Genomic DNA, 21435 nt, shown 5'->3' with positions numbered 1-21435 from the left:
TGTTTAAATTCGAAAATGACCGAAAACGCCAAACGAGAAGCGGCTTGTCCTTGAACGATGGTCATCATCAATAATTAAAACAATGAGCTCAAAGTATAATATGCTTTAAAGCTATGGACTCGTTTAAAGACATAAAATAAGCTGGGTTTATATCAAAAAAAATAAATAAACTAAAACACGAATTCGAATATTTCTTTGGAAGTGTGTAATGAAGCAGTTAGCCCCGAATTGGATAGTGTTAGTATGCTTATATCCTAGCATTATGCTGTTCGGTAGTCTTACTGGTTCATTAGGAGGTTACAATAAATCAAATGGTAATGGCCATAATGATATTGATGATTTGCCCAGTGAACCTTCAGATAAATTTTGGTTAATTAGATCTAACAGTTGGTTCAATCAACTATTTGCATATAACGGTAATACCGTTTTCCTAGGGCTATTTTTAATAATAGTGTCATTGCAGGTTTATTTCTCAAGAGAGGATGCAAGATTATCATTACCTATTGAAATTAGAACTATTTCACGCATAAAACAATTTCAAACTAAACATTATTTAAGGATTGCCAAAGAATATATTTGTAAATTAATATTAAAATATTTTTTCTTATATTTAGAATTTCTGTTCATTGATCATTTATTTGTATTGACTGGTGGTTATTGTACAAATGGTAGTGGTACTCGAGATGCTATGATATGTAGATCAGGAAATGGTGAATGGGTTGGTGGATTTGATATTAGTGGTCATTTTTGTTTTTTAGTTACTTTAAGTTTAATCATATGGTTGGAATTATTTAAGTTAGAAGAATTTATTAGATCAAGAGATTTAAAATCCAATGTAACTAATGAGGTTATATTTATGGTTTTTTTTATTGTATCGATTTTAATACTTTGGATAGTGATGTTATGTGTCACCTCTCTATATTATCACACGTTCGTGGAAAAGCTGCTGGGTTGCATAATGGGTTATATATGTCCTATTGTAATGTATCGGGTGTTACCAAGGAATACTATATTTACACGTTACATATATAAGTAAATATTTTGTATATTATTCTAACTACAAAGCTTAAAAAAAAAATAGAATGATTTAAATAAAATTTCAAAATTTGATAAAAACATAAAAAAAGAGTTTAATAAGTTTTTTCATATACTTATTTGTTATCAATAATGTTTTAAAAAAAGCAGGGGAAGGGAAAAATATGATTAACAAATGACTCTTTGAATTTTCTTTTTTATGTTAAAACCAAGATAACTTCGAGATACCATTTTTTTCTTTTCACTTGATAATTATTTTTTTTTTCTTAACCCATTAAACCAAAAAAAAAACCTTGGAAAAATTTTTCCATTTAAAACTTACTAATCTTCAATTAATCTATCAATAGTTTCACTTGAAAATATTTCAACTTTTGTCTTATATTCCGCTCCTTCTTCTTGCTCTGCTATTGGTAGTAATGCTTGGAATGCTACAAGAAACGAAACTTTCCAGGCAGGCACACAATAACCAATTATTGATGACCCTGGTAAACGATACATTACTGTAGCTATTAATTCAGATACTCTTGTTCTTAATTTAAAACTAAAGGCATCTTTTAATATTAACATTTGTGATTTGAAAAAAAAGTTTTATAAAACCAAAGTTGTTTTAATATTTTTGTTGAATGATTTAAAACCACAGCTTGTTCTTCAGATGGATTTAAAACATGAGTACCAAGTAAAGGACCTGGTCGTAAAATGACTAATTCACCCAAGGGGAAATCTAGGTCATATTTTAAACTCTTTTCCAATTGATTTTTAACATTGAAATAATTAAAAGTTTTGGAAAGTAATGAATTATTAAATGCAGTTACAATGACTAATTTTTTCCCTAATCTATTAGAAAACCAATTTGATAATTGGAAAGTTAAATCAAAATCAATTTTTTTTTGATCACATAATAAATTTGTTCCTAAAGTACAAATCATTACTTGAATATCTTCTAATTTTGGTAAAACGATATTTGATTTTTCATTTGTAAATTGATCAATATAATTCCAAGTACAATTAATTTTAGAATGTAAAATTGTAGTTGGTTTAAAAATATTTGGTAAAACTTCTAACCAAGTATCTGATTTTGGTAATACAAATTGATAAATATTAATAATATAATTCAATTTAATGAATTTTTCTTGTACATTATCATTATCATTTTCATTTTCATTTAAATTTATTTGCTTAAAATTCAATTGACAAAGTTGTTGATTGAAATGATACCAAACTTCATCAGTGGTTAAAATTTGATTTTCTTTACCAGGGGTTGTTTCCAATTGAATATTCCCCGTGTCGATAAAGTATCTCAGACAATCTGTTGATACTAAAGGTAATTTCAATTCATTCTGTTCAGTAATATTATTTGAAACTGAATTTGTATTTGATTGAAATTGTAATTCGAAAGTTTTATCTTTATAATTGATTGAAATATTCGAAGAAATAATTTTCTCATCTAAATAAATTGGAGAATCGAAGAATCTTCTATTGATACAAAAAATATTTTTAACTAAATATAAATCTAATGAATCATCACAAGCTTGCCATTGGAAATCTTGTGGTAAATTATCAATTGCGGATTGGGGATCTTTTGCTTGTAAATATGAGTTTATGTTTAATAAGTTTGTAAGGGTAGTGAACCCTGTCATCCCCGTGGAACCAAAGAAGATATAATTAGTTTCTTGTTCCATTTTTTTTTTGGTTTAATAAAATAAATTAATGGATTTGTTTAATGAATTTAATTATATTTGTGTCGTATTAGTGCACGTCAATTGGTTGTTCAAGGCGATGACAAAGTAATGGATAAAAGTAAAAAATAATTTTTTTCTTTTTTTTAATTATTTAATAAAACAAGTGATATTATTATATATTTTTTGTATATCTAAGTATTTTTTTTTTTCTATATTTTTAGTTGAAATGTTTATATATAATATTCGTACTATTAGTTTTGTGTCATTAAATAATTTTACAAGATGAATAATAAAAATCCGAAACTTATAAAAAAAATGGAAAAATATTACTGATACAAAATAATATAACAAAACATAAAAACATAGTATAATATAATAATAGTTTTTTAAAAATTGCAATATATATAGATATACATACACACATGTATATATAACTATCTATCTATCATTTAAAATGAAACAAAATCGTGTATAAATATTTAAATCATAGTCGTAATAGTAGTAGACGAGGCGATATAAATAAGTATTGAAAATAAAAATGAAACGAGAAATGATAAAAAAATTACAAAAAACATATGAGTATGTTAGTCTAAATTAGTTATCTAATTTAAGATTGAAACTAATTTTAATCTCTTGTGACTGGTATGAATCTCTAAACCGTCTTCATCAACAGAGGAAGAAGAGCGTTTAGAGTCCACACGACAAGCAGATTGATGATGATTGTTCGTGATGGGGTTGGGCGAAATGGATACGTTATTGGAGGTGGAGACCCTCCGCCGTTTTAATGCTGAGTTGATGACAGTCCGCTCATTTAAAGAACGAATGAATATATTAAACTTCTTTAAAGCGATTGGGTCAATGTTTAAATTATAATCCAAAGTTTGCAAACACCAACGTTCCATATTGATCAACTCAGTAGATTTCAAACCTGAGATTTGAGACCACGTTTTTATGGAGAAAGTATTATCATTATTGAATTTATGAGCAATGATAATCGACAACAATAAAATTCTCTTTGAACAATTGGCAAATTCTGGAGAGTTGCATTGGTGCTTACTAAATATTTTGGAAGCATAAAGAGTAGAATACAGAACCAAAGATTTTGATAATTTGGAACGCTTTATAATTTGAGTTAAAAATGCAGATATAGTGGCTTTGTCATTTTTAATCTTTACTGTTTGGAAAGGTAAAGAGACTGAAGATAAATATTGAGCAATATTATCGATGAATAAACTGGGAGAAGAAGATGAAGAATGCAAATGGAAACCGTTGTTGACTGACTCGACTACATATGGAGGAGTGTCATAAGGAATAATCATATTCATGTTGGAGTAAGGTCCTTGTTTTGATAAGTTTTGTAACAGGTTATTTGAATGAATAACACCTGTATTTACTTCAGAAATTGGGTGGGATTCTGGAGTAATTTGATGGGTCATTGGGTATATAGTAAAAAGTGAAAACAAATAGAGAAACTGGATAGAGGCAAATAGGTGTGGATGTAATGCTTCTGGACGATGATTATATATATATCGATATACACTATTGAAAATAATGAATGGAATCAATAGAATAATAGTATACAGTGATAGATGTTGTAACAGATGACTAAACTTTTGAAATAAGAGGGATATCTGTGGTATGCGTAAAACAAGAAAACTTTTTTTTAATTAAAGATGACTGAGGGCTGTATTCAATATCTAAGTCTGTGAATGAATCATAACTAAGTTTGTGAACGGTCTTAATTGTCAAATTTGTCAATGACTGAGAATGCCTCCATAAAGGCGTCGCTTATCAAATTGCTTCATTGAGGCCGTAGATAATTTTCAGATAATTTCGGATGAATCATTCTCGGCGAAAAAACGTATTTGGGATTTGGTGAGTCAGGACGCGTCGCAAATTGGATTACTGACACGGTGAAAAAAAACTGTGTGACGCAAATGGAATATGTAGGTATATGCAAGTATATATGAAAGAATAGTCATGTGAACTTATCATAGTACAATTTGGTATACTGAGGGCGGTTTTTCAAAGAATAGTATGCAGAAGATATGAGCTTGGTGACTTGAGTTATGGTTTGTAGAGAAAGAATGGCGGGGAATGATTAGTAGGAAGGATTCAGTAGGGAAAGATTCAGTAGGGAAAGATTCAGTAGGGTAAAATTGGTAAAAGGATGTCAAAGGTTTCACTATTGAGGACATTGTATTCGGTCCATGTTTAGTCACGGTATTAGTATGATTAACTACATTGTTATCTGTTGGACAACTCCATGGAGCGCTGCGATAGGTTGATGCGGAGGAAGGAAAAAGGGGTGATCAACGAACAGCAACTTCTATTGGCCACACATTGTGGTTCATAAATACTGTAAATATGGCCTTTACTATTGAGATATAGATAACGCAATGTCTTATCATGATCATTTTACTATTATAATTATTTCAATATAATGATGTCTTTCATACCATACGCAGGGTTCGAACACGCTCTGACCGAAATTCTTTTTCAAATTTTCGATGAGTTTTCATTTCATATAATAGATAAAAAGTAATAATAACTAAAAAAAATTATATTTGGATCTACCATTAATGAAGAAGTAAACTTGCAACGTCAAAAATAACTAACTATGTCTGACGTGATTTCTATTACAAAGAAAAGTGGATCTTTCCAAAAATTCAATTGGTCCGATGATATTGAAAGAAGTTTGAATAAATCTATTTATCATAAAAATGATGAGATGGATATCGATAGTGATGAAGATGAAGATGAAAAAGATATCGATACCCTGACCTCTGGAGCAACTACTTCAACCAACAACTCTACTTTTAATAATCAACAAATTGTTACTCCAGGTGAACTGGTCACTGATGATCCTATGTGGATGAGAGGTCATGGGACATATTATTTAAGTAACATGACTTATTCTTCAGTGGCAGGTGCTGTTTCAAAAGTTAATAGACTGTTATCAGTACTTCCTTTAAAGGCAAGATATTCTCCAGAGACTGGTGATCATATTGTAGGTAGAATCACTGAAGTCGGTAATAGAAGATGGAAAGTAGATATTGGTGCAAAACAACATGCAGTATTAATGTTAGGTTCTGTTAATTTACCAGGTGGTATTTTAAGAAGAAAATCAGAAAATGATGAATTGCAAATGAGATCGTTTTTAAAAGAAGGTGATTTGTTGAATGCTGAGGTTCAAACGTTATTCCAAGACGGAAGTGCTTCACTACATACAAGATCGTTGAAATACGGGAAATTAAGAGACGGGATCTTCTTGAGAGTCCCCAGCTCTTTAATTGTTAGATCCAAAAACCATACTCATAATTTACCAGGTAATGTCACTGTTGTATTGGGCGTGAATGGGTACATTTGGTTAAGAAAGACTTCACAAATGGATTTGACAAATGATTCATCTTCTACAAATCTAAATAGTTCTACAGCATCTTCAACTCAAGGCCCAACAGGTTCAATTAATACAAATTCAATTTCAATTACAAGATTAGAAGAAGAATCATCTTGGAGGATTTATTCAGATGAAAATGATAAAAATATTACAAATAATTTAAGGAAAACCATTTCTCGTTATACAAACGTCATAAGAGCTTTATCAATGGGAGAAATTGGGATAACGAAAGAACGTATTGTCACTGGTTATGAAGCAAGTATGGCCTTTCCAAATATAGGCTCATTAATCGAATTAAATAACATGCAAACCATTTGTGAAGATGTGATTAATGCAGAAAAGATGAGAGGTAATGCTATTTAAAAAATATATATATATATCTTCATAGCCACCCCTTGGATTGCATTTACAAATTGGAGTATATTTACAAGTATTTACACAATCATAAATAGATAAATAATTGGATATCTATATTTGCATTATCTTTGTATAATAATAATAATAATAATAATAATTAATTACACTATTTTTAATACCTAATATTTTTTTTCACAAACAATTCTCATTGTTTTTTGATACCCCAATATTTTTCAGTTAATGGCACATCATTACCGTCATTCACATCGTCTTCCGCTCTCATAGCAGTAATACACCAAGTAGTCCCAAAATGTGATCGACTAACTTTCTTAATCTTTAGTCCAGATTCACCCAATAACTCTTCGATATCTAAATTCCATCTACACCCCCATTTCTCCAATCTTGGTTTGGCTCTTTTATCCAGGATTTTATTTATAAATTGATAATCACCTCTACCATGCTCCAATAAAACAATTTTCCCATTAGGTTTTAATAATTTGGCAAAATTCTTTAACGAATTGACAGGGTCTTCATGTGAACATAATCCAAAAGTTTCAACAATAGTATCGTATTTCATTTGTGGTGCACCTTCTTGACTAGATTCATTTGACTTTACTAAATCTTCAGCTTTACGTTGAACAAATGCTACATTTTTAAAATTGGGGTATTTTTTCTTAAATCGATCTCTTGTTAATTCAATCATCTTTAATGAACTATCAACATAAGTTATTGATCGAATATCAGAAGCTTTCAAATATGGAACATTTCTACCAGTACCACAAGAGACTTCCAAAACGTCTCCCGTAGCCTGTCTCATAACCCATTTTCTTTTGGATTTTATACCAATAAATCTTTCTTCTTTGTTAATTTGTTTATCATAATCCTCTGCCACACTATCATAAAACTGAGTAGTATCGTAAGCTTCTAGTGCTGAATCAATCCCTTTAGTAGCTGATAATTCTGGATACCTGATTTGAAACAATTGATGTCTTTCTTTATAACTTAATTCGCCTTTCCACTCTTTTAAACGCAATTGCTCCTCTAAAGTTAATTTATCATTACCTTCCGATTCCAATTTCTTTTCTAATTCAACTAATTCTTTTTCTTTTTTATATAATTTTTGCATATATGTAAGACCATAATAAATGAAAATAGCATATATTATAATAAGATATTTTGTTAATTTTTTTTTAAAATCATCAGTTTGAGTCAATTTGGCAAAATATTGAATCTTGGATTTTTTTTTCAATTCTTGTAAATTCGAAGCATCATCTGTATTGGAAATTGATATTGAATCAGAAGGTGGTTTCTCTTGTCTTCCTTTTAAATGTAAACAACGATGTTGCAATGAATTTATAACTAATGGGTGTATATTTTTACGTGGTAAAGATTTCAAAAAAAATGAATTTTTCTTCTCGATAAGTCTAGGTATGGTTCTTAGCCCACGATATGATGTTCTAATGTGATTCATCTGTAATACTGCATGCTTATTTTAATTTTTTATTTTATTTTTTAATATTTGTGTATGTATCCTTAAGCCTTATTAAAAAAAAATTATTCACACTTATATTTTAATATTTTCTTGTCGGAGTTTAAAGAGAAAAAAAATAATAGACATTATATAAAAAGAAAACGGAAATCAATGGAAATAAAAACAACAAATAAAGACTCGAGGATTATCCTCTTTTAGCAAATAATAACTATCAGCACAATCCTCATTAAATGAAACTGGTAGGGAAGGGAAATGCTAATATAGTTTTAGAAGATACCAATGATAATTCCCCAATTAAAAGACTGTATCGTATCAGTACTAGATACAACACCATTGTAGAAAACAATGACTATACTCTTCGCAATTGGAATTATATCGAACAAAGGATTAAACCATTATTAATGGATTATTTATGTGGTATGGAATTGTATAATATGACTAGAGACAAACTATACAACGTCCAAGAGGTTCAAACTTTATTACAATCAAGTGATGACCTTATAAAATGCATTAAGATGGAAGATCTTCGATTACCCGCCGAAGATGGGGGTGCCTCCGCATCCAAAAACATCACGCGGTACAAGGATCATTATTTGAAGATATATACCACCACCTCAGATATACTATTTGAATTGAAACCTAAGTGGCTATATTCCGTTAGCGTAGGTTATTGTAGAACTTGCACACATGCCACCATGATAAAAAGAAATTTTCTGATATGCCCCTGTCTGCTTGTCACAGATCCAGCAGAAGCTGTGGAACGTATTTGCTCATCTTCATTAAATATATATCATAAACAGCTGACTGAATATTTCAAAGACCCCTCGAATATATTACAATGCCTTTACAGACTACAACAGAAATGGGATCCAATACGTCAACTTAGACACCAATCCCCTATAGATCTAAATACGCTCTGCACAGCAATGACTCTAAGAGATGTAACTATATTTATCAGAAGCTCTATATCTGGCCAGATTGCTGCTCGGATCGTGGATGTTGACCTAAAGCCTAAAAGTAAGCTAGAACATTGGCTTGCAACCCAGAATAAGCTAGATACTCTTCCAGACGCTTCCAAAGTGATCCACATAAAAAAAAACAAACCTCGTAGCAATCTGTTACTTCCGTGAGCAAAATACAGACATTATTGAGACTACAGGAAATAAGCTCCACTCCTTGATATACTAATATGAACATAAAGGTAGACATTTATCATAAAAACGGGGCATGCTATGCTCGGAGTTTTAGCTACGTTGCCAGCCGACTCGGCCCGAACTAACTGGGCGATTTTTGTGCATTACGTGGCTAATAATAGGTGCCAAGGAAACTTACCAAAAAATAGGAATGAGCAATAGTAGCTAGAATCACGAAATGGATTGGTAGAATAGCTAGGAGTATGGGACCTATCATGATCACTCCAATTCAGTCACAAGCACCATAACGCCCAGGAATTATGCTATTCACATCATCAGCAGCACCGCCAACGCCAACGCCAACGCCAACGCTAACATCAGCCAAATGCAATGCCTGTTTAGGGGAACAGTATTGCATAATTCTGTATACTCAGTAAAAATTTTTCTTCAACCCTTGTTTAAGACATCCTTTAATGAGAACCTATTGAGAACATATATGGAAAATTAAAAAGGATCAATTACAAGAGAGACCATTAAGACTGCTATTTGTAGAAATTGTTGTATTGGTGTCCTACTATTAACATTACCGCACTTGTAGTATCCTACTTATATTTCGTACCACACGATAAAATAATAATATATATTTTATTTGAATACTACTACTCAATACTACTGTGGAAACGTATCAATACCTATTGCTAATTTTTTTTATTTTCGTTTCCTACTTTATTAAAGTATCTGCTCTTTTTTTATCATTTCCCTTTTCATTAGTTTCAATTTCCCCTGCTCTTTCTCTCAAATATTACATATAAATATTAAAACTTTTCGTCAAACCGTTGGCAAAGATTAAATTAAGATGTTCATTGCAACTCAGATATCAAACTTCCCTTCAAATACTTCTATAACCAAACCTATCCATTCTAAGAAATTTCACTCAAATAGAAAATATACTTGGCAACCAGATAATGAAGTGAAATATTGTACTCAATGCAAAAAAAGATTCACTTGGTTTTTAAGAAAACATCATTGTCGTCATTGTGGGAAAATATTTTGTGATAATTGCTCAAATAATTTCCCTATATTATTAAATCCAGATAACAAATCAGTAACCCTATTGAATAGACCAAATACAAAACTATATATGACCGCTACAGAGCACAACTCAAATTATTCAATCTCCCCATTCAGAGCTTGCGATGATTGTTTCAAATTATTATTGGATAATCGTTTAATTCTTTCCGATTGGAAACGAGAAACAATCTTACAGCATCATGAACAAGGAGAAGATATTGAAGAGACTGAGGAAATAATTGATATTCCAAGAGAAAGTTCTCAAACTAGTAACGAAAATCTAACCGGGGGAGAATCCTCAAACTTATCCCTAAGAGATTCAAGTCCTCAAGAAAGTGGAAGCTCTAATGCAGATACTTTTGAAACAACACACACAAGCCCATTACTAGATAGAAATTTACCCTCAAATGATATGACTCCTGCGACTCAACATGATATTGACGATTCAGCTTTTTGCCCTATCTGTGCAGTACCTCTAGCGCAATTTGATGATTCATCAATTCATATAGAGGATTGTATTCTAAGAGTTGAGAATATTCATATTACAAATGCAAATGCAACCCCAACAACAAACTACTCAAATAATACAAAAGTTTCAAATGAAATGCTAACTTCAAGAGTTCCTTTTAGAAATCGAATGCTAATCTATAAAATACCAGCTGATTCAACAGCAAAAATTCAAGAATGTCCAATTTGTTTCGAAGATCTTTTACCAGATGAGAAAATTGGTAGATTAGAATGTTTATGTGTCTTCCACTATAGGTGCATTAAAAGATGGTATAAGAAAAAAATTAATCAGCTAGGTACAGATGATCCAAATTTAAAACATAGAAACTTTTGCCCATTCCACGATGCTTTAGGATTTAAATAATCCTATAAATTTAATCATAATACACATTACCTCAATTATACATACTCAATATTTAGCATTACTATATAATCTGTACTTCATTCCTTAATTAATACTATAATTTTTTTTATTCCCTATAATTGTTTCAGTTATTTTAAGATTTTTATTACTATACAATTAGTATTTATTTATTGATGCGATAGCTGAGTATATATATATGCTTATATTTTGATCACGTAGGTTACACTAAGTTACTTTAATTCGGTTATAATCTGAATATATCTATTCGACATCGACATCACTATATAAATCGGAATCAATATCCTCTGGAACATCTCCATAATGAGCTTCATCATCACTATCACTGTCACTACTACTGTTCTCATCTTCGTTACTTTCAATAGTTTCTCCTCCATTCTTGCCATTATTTTCTTCTTGCATTTTTCTAATTTTTCTTCTTTCATCTTTACGGGCTTTCTTAGCGTCCTTAACAGCTTTCTTTTTAGCAATATTTTCCTCTTGTTCTTTCTTCCTTGCTTCTTTTAATTTCATCTTTTCAGCATGCTTTTTTTCTAAGGCTTTAATTTCAGCACTTGTTTTTTGAACGAATTCATGGTGTAACACTTTACCAGAACAAATACCTTCTTCAATTTTTACTAATTTTAATGTTAGTCTTGGACCCAATTCAGTCAATTTAATGGCTTTCTTTCTGGGCGCCATACTCGGCTCATCATCATCTAATTCTTCTCGTGTTTCTTCTTGCTTTACGGTATCTTCATCTTCCTCAGCTTCCTTAGCATTTTCTTCATCTTTTTCTGTGGCAATTTTGTTTTTATTTATTAGAGACTTTCTAGCTCTTATATCCTTTGTATCAATAACTTTAACAATTTGCTCGTCTTCAATTTCACTTTCTGATGTATAAGCACCGATATCATGATCAAGAATTAATGATGAAATATCTTCTTTTCTGTTTAAATTCGGTACTGATTTACTTAGATTATGCTTGGATTTATATAATCTTTTTAAATTCTTTGAAATTTCAACTTCTCTAACGTCTAAATAGTAATGACGCATTGAAATTTCATCTGTTTCTTTATCTTTGTTGATTAAAAAGACTCTCTTAATGCTGTTTAATCTTGTACTACTTGGATTCAATGGTGGAAAAACATTTTGAAACATTGATACAATAACTTTTTCAACATTTTCTTTTTCTTTATCTTCTTCATTAACTTCATTTGGAGCATTCTTTTTTAGCGTAGTGAACCCATTTAAAACTAATAATGGTGGATCTAAAACGTCATCGCTCTTTAACGATTTGGGTCTCTTTAAAAATCTCTTTATATCTTTATCTAACGAATAATCCACTACTTGGAAAGTAATAGTTGGACCTTGTGGTGTTCTGGCAACTTTTAGTGATACATTACCGGTTTTTTCACTTTGAGTGAACATAAATAGATGTGAAACGCCTAATGGACCGCACATAACTACAAAATCTTTTAATTTGTTAGTTTTACGTTCCTTTAGTTTAATAGCAGTATGTGGCTGCATAATTTGGCGAAAATCCTTTACTAATTGGTTCAATGAGTGATTGGCAAACGAAGTTTGGCCAACTCTAATGACCATAGACTTGGGAATACCTTTCAATGTAGTTTCAGTTTGTACAACATGTGTTCTATTCTTTGATCTTCTCTTGGCCATTGTTTGGTGCTTCTATCTCTCTTAATAAGTCGCAGCTCAGACAAGTTGCATAACTTAGTATTAAAAATTTAAATCCTTCAAGTTTTTTTAGATTAATATTTTCTACAAAGAACTGCCTACTATTACAAAATCGATGAGATATGCTTATTCCGAAAATTTTTCAAACTTGAGGCGAATTTCAAAAGCGATTTGCAAAAAAAAATTCACAAAATGCATAAAACTCGATGCCAGTAAAAAATGAATGATTATACTTCTACACAAGTTATACATTTGAATAAATATTTAATAACCAATAATAACTCTAAAATGCTATCTAAATTTTGTAATGCAGAATTGTTTTTTTTTTGGATTATATAGTTTAATGAATAATCGGTAACAACTTCAAATATAATACCTTAAGTATATAGTACATAGTCCATGATAAGCCCTATAATTTAAACTTGAATTGGTGTATTCATTCGTTTTAATTTTTCCTGGAAATTCTTAGTAACGTTATCATATTTTTCAATAGCTAAATGAAGGGAAGCCAAGGTAGATCTTAAGTAAGAATTACATATCATAGCAACTTGCTCACCATCACCTTGTTTAACGTCAGACAATAACTCGTGAATCTTTTCGCTACAATCTTTTAAATGAATATACAATTTTTTGACCAAGTTTGCCTGTTTTGGTTCTCCGCTTTGGAAATGTATATAAAAATGTTTCAAAAATTCACAGCAAGTGGTATGCAACATACGACAACTTTCTAATAAATCTGTTGGAATATCTGTGCGTGCATCCTTTGCATTTTTATCATTCCCAATGAAGGTACCCAATGTTGAATCCAAATTGTTATGCTTTGCTTGTTTTGCATTTATCTTAACAAAACCGATTACACGCTTATTAATTTCACTATTAATATTGCTACCCTTTTCTTCGACCTGAGTTAGATCCATTTCCTTTACTAAACTTTCGGTAACTTGTGTGATCTTCTCTTTAATTTCTTCCTTGGTAATCTTCGTCTTTGATCCACCATTTAAGGAGGAAACACTATCTTCATCATCCTTAGTGCTTACATGTTGGTTCATATTTAAATGAATCATTGCATAATCAGTTGCAGAATTATCCTTCAAATCATTTATTTGAATTTCTTCCACTTCAATTTTATCCATATCATCATTGTTATTATTTTGCAGATTAGATCTTGAATATTCATTTTCTAAAGAAAGAATCATCTTTTCACTTAATCTATTCATACCCTTTAAAATATCGATTGTACCATCACTATTACCATTGATATCAACTCCTGGCTGCATTGTAAAATCTTGTTTATTCCCACGACGCACAGGGTCATCTTCAAGATTACCATCTAAATCAATACTCTTCTTCACAGGATGTAACAACATTTCATCATCTTTCCTATCATATTCTTGATCTAATTTTAAGTATCTATCAATAATAACATCACCTCTATCATTTTGCATAATTTTTTCACCTCTTAATTTTCTAAATAATTTTGATGAGAAAAATCTAGCCCAAAATTCAGGCTCCTTAAAATTCTTTGGCACGTTATCTGTGTAAGCTTTTTTAACAATTGGATAGTTTGAAAAAATACTGGAGATCTTTTCCCTTGAAATATTAACATTAACTTTATTATCAGATGATGCCACTGGCTTAATGGTAGATAAAACGTTATATGGACCGATCTTCTGAGATGTAGATAATGCAAAAGCACGTAATTGTGAAATACGAGTAGACCAAAATTCTTCTGGAGGCAATCCTGAATGAATGACAGTGTCTTGAAAGATTCGCATAAGTGGCTTATTCTCCTTTAACAATGATTGCTGTAATTTAAAATTTATTAATAATTTTGACTTTGATAAGGAATCATCTAAAGCAGAGGTATTGATTAGTGGGACCGAAAGATTGGAATGTCCATTAGCTGTAGAAGTAATCCCATTGGTGGCATCTGATAGATTTGAATTAGATAAGGAAGAATCTAGTGGCAATTGAGAAGACTCTTTCCTCTTTTTTTCTTCCCAGATTTCATCATCCTTATAACGGGAAATGATATGCTGTAATGTAATCTTTATATTATCCATAACTGTTCTATTATTGAATGTAAACATATATGTAACTGGTTTTACTGGAGCTGATGGTGTATCAAGTGGGGTAGGAGAAACTGTGGTGGTCGGAGTACTCATAGTAGATGCATCTGAATTTTCTCTAGTTATTTTAGAAACTGCTGGATCTAGTTTCAGCTTTTTATTGACATGATCTAATCCAAGAGGGTTTGTTTGTGGAGGAGGGGGAGTTGAAGGAACCTTTGATATCAGTCGTAACATCATTTTATCACTGGATGCTGGAGTGGCTTGTAATTTATCAATTGTATCCAATACAATCTTGATAACTTTATTCCCAGATGTTGATCTCCATATAAATTCCGCAGGAGACTGGTCTTCATCGATATTAATCATACCTGAATTTTTTTTGTAAGTTGCAGCACCAGAATGAGACATATCTCCAAATCTTAATAGTTACGGTTCTTTTTTGTATATTGATCTATATTACTTGCGGGTTAGCTATTGGTGAATTTAAACCCAAATTAACCTCTAGTATACTTATTCGAATCCTCCTGGATGCTATTTACCTATGCGTTTTCTATAACCTAAAATACTTATGTGTTATAGTTACTTATAAAACACTTGTATGGATAAAGCATTTTTTCATCTCTTTCTGTATTAGTTTTTCAACCTTTAAATTCTTTTATCAAACTCAAGCGGTGTTCCATTTACAGCAATTATTCCGGTGACTGCTATATGATATAATCCTAAAATATAATATGCTTATTAAATCAGTATTAAATCATTTAAACTAGTTGGTTTATTACTTATTTCTGACTTTATGCAATGAAATATATAGTATAACTTTAATTTTTCTTGTGAGTTGTAGTACTTTTATTGCACAACTTATTAACTTTTATTGACAACATCATCCTTGGGTTCCTAGAAGAACAAAATATAATATTACAAGATAATATTACAACCTTACTTGTCAAAGGTTGCTCTATTCCTTTAACTATTGGTATTCTTAAGAGTTTTTCCTTAACCGTTCAAAGTGATACCACGTGCTTCTCTTTCCCTTTTCTGCCAAATTCTAATTTTCGGCGATTTATTGTCGTCTGAGAAATGAATTACTGGCTAAATATAATATAATAAAATTGACATATAATCAAAGGACTGTAAAGTAAAAATTTTCTTGAAACAATGAGAACATTATACAAATCCAAGTTTTCTTAAGCTGCTACCTAAGAGTACAATTGATACTAGTTAGCTATCTCATTATTGCTACAGTCTAAGTTTTTTTTCTGGGTCTAATTTAGACGATAATAGATATTTAATTTTTCTTTGAATTTATTAAACTAAACTGATTGGCATTAGGGTTTTTAACTTATTTTTTAAATAGTTTTGAATTTTGAGAATAGTATAATTCAATATTAAATTAATAGTTACAAAGAGTGGTGTTACAATTTATTTTTTTCAAAAAGTTTAACTATTTCAATTGATAAAATTACAACCTATTACTATTGTTCATTGTTACAAAAATAAAATAAACGAATCAGGACAAAGGAAATTAGCTAATTAGAAAAGGAAAAAATAAATATGGATGAAATACCATCTGAACCAAATGATAGTCAACAAAATGGCCCAAATTGTGAACAATCTCAAATGCATTCTTTAAATGAAGATAATATTTCTCAATCAGCAAATAACGTAGAAACTTCCATTAATCAAGATGAAAATACTAATATTGGCGACAGTAATTCAAAAACTTTCGAATCTGTAAAAGCTGAATCTGAGACACTAACATCTGATATAATTATTTTAAGCAAGAATTTTAATGAATTTAAGAAGACAATGGTTTCCAAAGATGTAGAACAATTGTCAACTATGGAAGATTTTTTTAAATCACTACAAAAATTAACTCATAACCAGTCTGTTTTAGAAAATAAATTACATGATGCTTTGAAGAATCAAATAAATACTGATAATTTAGTTAATTCCCTAAATTACAAATTGAGTAATTTAACCAACAAATTTGCCTTATTAAATGAAAAAATAAATTCTGAGGGCTTAAGTTCGATATTAAATTCAAATAATACTACTAGTCACCAATCTGCTGTATCATCTCACACACAAATTAACGATTCTCATATCTCTACATCATCACATGGCCACCATCACACCAGCTCAAAGAGAGGACCGGGTAGACCAAGAAAAGATGGACAAAGCCCACATGCAAGAAACAACATCATCAACAACAACAACAACAACAACAGTAATAATATCAATACTAGTAATTATTCAGATTATTCAAATTCAAAAAATTCTTTGCCATTAGGCAATGTTAATACTCCAAAATCAAAAAGATACTTTTTTGATCCACTTGCCAAAAATGATGATTCTGCAAATAGTTCTAATGGGTTACATAATATTAAGCAAGAACATACACATTCATCTATTACTTCAAACAAATCTTCATCAGGCCCACCTTCATCGGCCCCAATTAAAAAGAGAAGAGGTAGACCACCCAAGAAGAGAACTGTTGACACGGTGATTATTAACATTAATAACCCTGCTTCCACTGCACTAAACCATCGTCAATTATTGAGTAGCACACAAGATTCTCCGTCTGCACAATCAAAGAAAAATTCACAAGGAAATCAAGACTTGACTGCTACCTCCGAAAACAAGGGTACCACTGATGGAAATGAAAACTCTACTAAAGAACAATCTGTTGAATCAACTACCGTGTCACCTTCTGCATCATCCGATCCTGATTATATTAATAATCCAAGAAGAAATTCAACTGTAAATAATACTGCAACAACTATGAATAATAATTCAACTGCAAATGAAGACACTACTTCTGGACTCGATCAACTTGCATCCAACAGATCTTCTAATAACCAACAATCCTCCTCTGGAAATGCGAACGATAATAATAATACTACAAATGACTATGAATATGATTCCTCGTTAGATGACTCTCGAAAACAAAAAGAATTGGATAGAAGAAGGGATGATCGTGAGCGAATGTTAGTATCACTGAAATATAATGATCGTGATAAGGCAAAATCATTTATGGAGTCAAATAAGAAATTATTACAAGCAATGAAAGATGAAGAAAGAAGGAAAAAAATGTCATCAAATGACTATTCTTCGCCACCAAATTCATCAATCCAAACAATCTTCCCCCATCAGCATCACTTATCAAATGTTTCCTCTATTCATGATGCTACTGAGAATCAACATTCAATTGATGATATTAACAAACAAACTTCAAATAACAACTCATTAGCAGTAGAGAACTCAAATAATCCAAATAATCCCAATAGTCCCAACATAAATGATACAGATAATTCTTCTTTGAAACGTAGAAGATCGGATCTTGGAGTTGAAGATGATATTCAAAATGCAATGAATAAACATTTTTTAAATTTTGATGATCCTTTGCATAAGAGACCAAATACCAACCCAACATCTAATGGTAGTGAACTGGAGAATGACCATAATAACAACAATACTATGGATGCATCCCATGGAACCGAACATGATGGATCACATCCATTCTCTGATCAATCAATTTCTGATTCATTAAATGCCGCCACTGCAGCTGCAGCAGCAGCCGTCGCAGCAGTAAATGGAGATCCTGACATGGTATTCCAAAATGATGACAGTGTTGACGTGAGAACTAATAATGATAACAATGATCCTAATGCTGTCGATAACCAATGGAATGACTCTACCCAGCAAAGCCTTTTGGATAAGGATGTTTCATCCTTAATGGAAAATGAACTTAGCATGATAGGAAAGGATAATTTAAATGGTACACCTAATGACGAAAGTGCTAATAATAATAATACAACTACTTTAACAACACATGCTAGTCATTCAATTCCTGAGGATTCATCTATGAGCATTAAGGTAGACAGTAATGATGATCTTGACGATATTTCAGGTGACACACCTATCGAACTAATATGTAGGTCAGGTTTCTTTTATTTAAGAGGAGAGCCAAGAAAACCAATCAACACTGGAAGCTATTTGAAGTTTAAATTTAAGCCAAAAGAAGATGAGTTGTTACGTTCAACTCTAACTGAGGATCTTGATGACCATAGAGCTGAACGTATGAATTCTTACGCTTTAAAAGCTGATATTGAAGTCGAAACAAACTTCGCATTCAGTATACTAAGTGGAACAACACTAACTGAAAGATATGTCAATAGTTTAGAATATTTCTTGATGGAGTTTAGATGGGAGAATAGACTTGTGGATTTAGGTTTAAAACTACGCGAAAGTAAAAGAACGTGGCAAAGACGTAAGGCATTATTTACATTATTTGAATTCTGGAGAGACCAATCAAGAGAGAAGAGAGGGTTCCATAATTACTCAATTTTACACGCTGTAAAGGAGATGGAAAATTATCGTATCTTTATCAATCGATCCGTATCTTGGTTTTACAATCATATAACACTACTAAAAATGATTCTTTATGACTTATGTGACAATACAGAAACTCAGTGGAGAGAATGGATGTATCCAAAGAATAAACCTATTCCAACCATTGGAGAAAATGGCATTACTACAGAAACTATAAATGAAGTTATTGACAATGCTTTAACCTTAGATTTCTTAGATGATGGTACTGAAAACAAAGAAGTTAAATCTTCTCAAATTGCACCACCAGAATAAATGAATTTTTATCATATTACTATGAAATATATGTCTTTATACATCCACATGTACTATACATAATTTCATCTTTGAAAAAAAAAATACGGTATCAAAATATACAAACGTTAGATTTTTTTAAATTCAAAAACACTACATACACATAATTAATGTAAATTTTTAACAACTATTAAATTAAAGAAAGAGAAATCGTTCCCTGCTTATTTATTTTATTTTTACTTTTTTTTATTACACTCTCTTTCCTTCAAATATGATTATATAAGAATAAAAATAAATAATTATGTAAGCATATTGATCTCTATGTATATCTATCATTCTATTTATTTTAATAAGAATTTTTTTTACTTGGAATAACTTTATCCTTTATTTGGTTACCAATGATCAATTTAATTCATTCTTGAATTTTTTCCGAAAAAGAAAAAAAAATATTCTAATTTTGACAAATAAAAAAAAAATTTCACCGATTTAAGCAAAGCTCATCGATCTACAAAGAGAATAGACGCGCTAATTATCAGTCTAATCGATCTCCCTACGAATTACCTCAACAAATTATGCTAGTAGATTTAAATGTGCCATGGCCCCAAAAGGATTTTCAATCTGAAGTGACTCCTAAGCACGTTCAGGAGGTTGAGAAAATATTATTAACATTACATACACTTGGATACACCCATATAGCGATCAATTTCACAGTAAAACAAGATGGGAAGTTTCCAACTGACCCCAAAAAAATGAATCCTATTAATATAGAACAGAGATTTGGAGAATTGATGGAGAAAACTGGTTTAAAACTGTATTCCAGATTAACACTTATTATAGATGATCCATCAAGAGGTCAATCGTTAAATAAAATCTCTCAATATTATGATATACTTTCAGCTAAACCTATCAGTGAAAAGGGTGTCCTTGTTGCAACTACTCATTTAGATATTGACGTCTTAACGTTCGATTATAGTAATAGATTACCTGTCATATTAAAACATAAAAACATATGCTCTTGTGTTAAGAAAGGGATCAAAGTAGAAATCACATATTCAGATATGTTGAAAGATAATAATACTAGAAGACAGTTTGTAGCAAATGTGAGAAATGTTGTTCGAAGTTCACGTAACAGAGGCTTAGTTGTTTCAAGTGGCGCTACCACCCCTGTCCAATGCAGAAACGTGGTTTCTTTGGACTCTGTACTAAAGATGCTAGGGATAAAAGGTTCCTGTACGACTATGATGGGAGATACAGCTGCGACAGTACTTTTGCAAGGACGCTTACGCCGTCGTAGCAATAAGCAAACCATTGCTGTAGGAGGTGACCAAGATGTTGTGGATGACGCATCCAACGGTTACACAAAGATTATAAAGAGACCATTGGAGATCGATGCTGATACAGAAGAAGGTGCCTTAAAAAAGACCCGTCTGTGAAAACCTATCTAGGTTTTTAGATCTAATATAGAAGTACATATATGTGTTTAATCAAAATCCAGAGAATTCCCGTAGGCAAAGTCCGACAAATCTGAAACACGAAAGTTGAAACTTGAAAAATTCTATTACGCGTCTCGGTCAATAATTTTTTATTTATATAACACATTGAAAAATGGGAAAAGACTTTGGAATTATGATCTGATCAAAATCATGCTCCAGACTAAATTATATTTAACTCACCATTGGTGTAACGATTACAATTATTAGATTTAGAAACACAACCACTACTACACATAATATATATTACATATATACTTACCATATATTTCATCAAGAAAGCAGCCCTTTTACATTCACAAAGCGGTAAACAACACGAAATACATAATCTCGAAGCGTAAATAAACAACACAAGATAATTATCTCAAGTTGAATAAAAATTAACATGTCTGTCAATGGAAATTTTTTACCACCAATTAGTTCAATTTGGTTGGATGAGGATGAAGAGGAGGCTAAATTACACTCTTTGGAGACTGCGGCATTTTTCGAAGGTTCTTCTGTTGCTGGAACAGGCTCT

At 31.1% G+C, this 21435-nt stretch overlaps 11 protein-coding genes across 11 annotated transcripts; 6 read left to right on the top strand and 5 right to left on the bottom strand.

Annotated features, from left to right (window-relative positions):
- Positions 1-208: 208 nt before the first annotated feature.
- YFT2 (Yft2p) lies at positions 209-1036 on the top strand (the record flags this gene model as incomplete). Its single annotated transcript, XM_004177582.1, has 1 exon — positions 209-1036. The coding sequence occupies one exon, from the start codon at positions 209-211 to the stop codon at positions 1034-1036; it is 828 nt and encodes a 275-aa protein (XP_004177630.1).
- Positions 1037-1595: 559 nt separating this feature from the next.
- Positions 1596-2714, bottom strand: HIM1 (Him1p; the record flags this gene model as incomplete). The annotated part of the gene is made up of 1 exon (XM_004177581.1): positions 1596-2714. The coding sequence occupies one exon, from the start codon at positions 2712-2714 to the stop codon at positions 1596-1598; it is 1119 nt and encodes a 372-aa protein (XP_004177629.1).
- Positions 2715-3316: 602 nt separating this feature from the next.
- Positions 3317-4039, bottom strand: PCL5 (Pcl5p; the record flags this gene model as incomplete). The annotated part of the gene is made up of 1 exon (XM_004177580.1): positions 3317-4039. The coding sequence occupies one exon, from the start codon at positions 4037-4039 to the stop codon at positions 3317-3319; it is 723 nt and encodes a 240-aa protein (XP_004177628.1).
- A 1295-nt stretch (positions 4040-5334) lies between these two features.
- RRP4 (exosome non-catalytic core subunit RRP4) lies at positions 5335-6477 on the top strand (the record flags this gene model as incomplete). Its single annotated transcript, XM_004177579.1, has 1 exon — positions 5335-6477. The coding sequence occupies one exon, from the start codon at positions 5335-5337 to the stop codon at positions 6475-6477; it is 1143 nt and encodes a 380-aa protein (XP_004177627.1).
- A 199-nt stretch (positions 6478-6676) lies between these two features.
- OMS1 (putative RNA methyltransferase) lies at positions 6677-7942 on the bottom strand (the record flags this gene model as incomplete). The annotated part of the gene is made up of 1 exon (XM_004177578.1): positions 6677-7942. The coding sequence occupies one exon, from the start codon at positions 7940-7942 to the stop codon at positions 6677-6679; it is 1266 nt and encodes a 421-aa protein (XP_004177626.1).
- Positions 7943-8193: 251 nt separating this feature from the next.
- Positions 8194-9093, top strand: IPK1 (inositol pentakisphosphate 2-kinase; the record flags this gene model as incomplete). The annotated part of the gene is made up of 1 exon (XM_004177577.1): positions 8194-9093. The coding sequence occupies one exon, from the start codon at positions 8194-8196 to the stop codon at positions 9091-9093; it is 900 nt and encodes a 299-aa protein (XP_004177625.1).
- An 859-nt stretch (positions 9094-9952) lies between these two features.
- Positions 9953-11038, top strand: PIB1 (phosphatidylinositol-3-phosphate-binding ubiquitin-protein ligase; the record flags this gene model as incomplete). Its single annotated transcript, XM_004177576.1, has 1 exon — positions 9953-11038. One exon carries the CDS (start codon positions 9953-9955, stop codon positions 11036-11038), a length of 1086 nt encoding a protein of 361 aa, XP_004177624.1.
- A 261-nt stretch (positions 11039-11299) lies between these two features.
- Positions 11300-12715, bottom strand: TBLA0A03040 (Brix domain-containing protein; the record flags this gene model as incomplete). The annotated part of the gene is made up of 1 exon (XM_004177575.1): positions 11300-12715. The coding sequence occupies one exon, from the start codon at positions 12713-12715 to the stop codon at positions 11300-11302; it is 1416 nt and encodes a 471-aa protein (XP_004177623.1).
- A 434-nt stretch (positions 12716-13149) lies between these two features.
- On the bottom strand, positions 13150-15213 carry TFB1 (TFIIH/NER complex subunit TFB1; the record flags this gene model as incomplete). The annotated part of the gene is made up of 1 exon (XM_004177574.1): positions 13150-15213. One exon carries the CDS (start codon positions 15211-15213, stop codon positions 13150-13152), a length of 2064 nt encoding a protein of 687 aa, XP_004177622.1.
- Positions 15214-16356: 1143 nt separating this feature from the next.
- SUM1 (Sum1p) lies at positions 16357-19449 on the top strand (the record flags this gene model as incomplete). The annotated part of the gene is made up of 1 exon (XM_004177573.1): positions 16357-19449. The coding sequence occupies one exon, from the start codon at positions 16357-16359 to the stop codon at positions 19447-19449; it is 3093 nt and encodes a 1030-aa protein (XP_004177621.1).
- A 551-nt stretch (positions 19450-20000) lies between these two features.
- On the top strand, positions 20001-20861 carry RPP1 (RNA-binding RNA processing protein RPP1; the record flags this gene model as incomplete). The annotated part of the gene is made up of 1 exon (XM_004177572.1): positions 20001-20861. The coding sequence occupies one exon, from the start codon at positions 20001-20003 to the stop codon at positions 20859-20861; it is 861 nt and encodes a 286-aa protein (XP_004177620.1).
- Between the last annotated feature and the right edge of the window lie 574 nt (positions 20862-21435).

This window comes from Henningerozyma blattae, chromosome 1, assembly GCF_000315915.1.
Source record: "Henningerozyma blattae CBS 6284 chromosome 1, complete genome".
In the NCBI taxonomy this organism is placed as follows: Eukaryota; Fungi; Ascomycota; class Saccharomycetes; order Saccharomycetales; family Saccharomycetaceae; genus Henningerozyma; species Henningerozyma blattae.
This window is presented reverse-complemented; position numbering and strand designations above follow the sequence as displayed.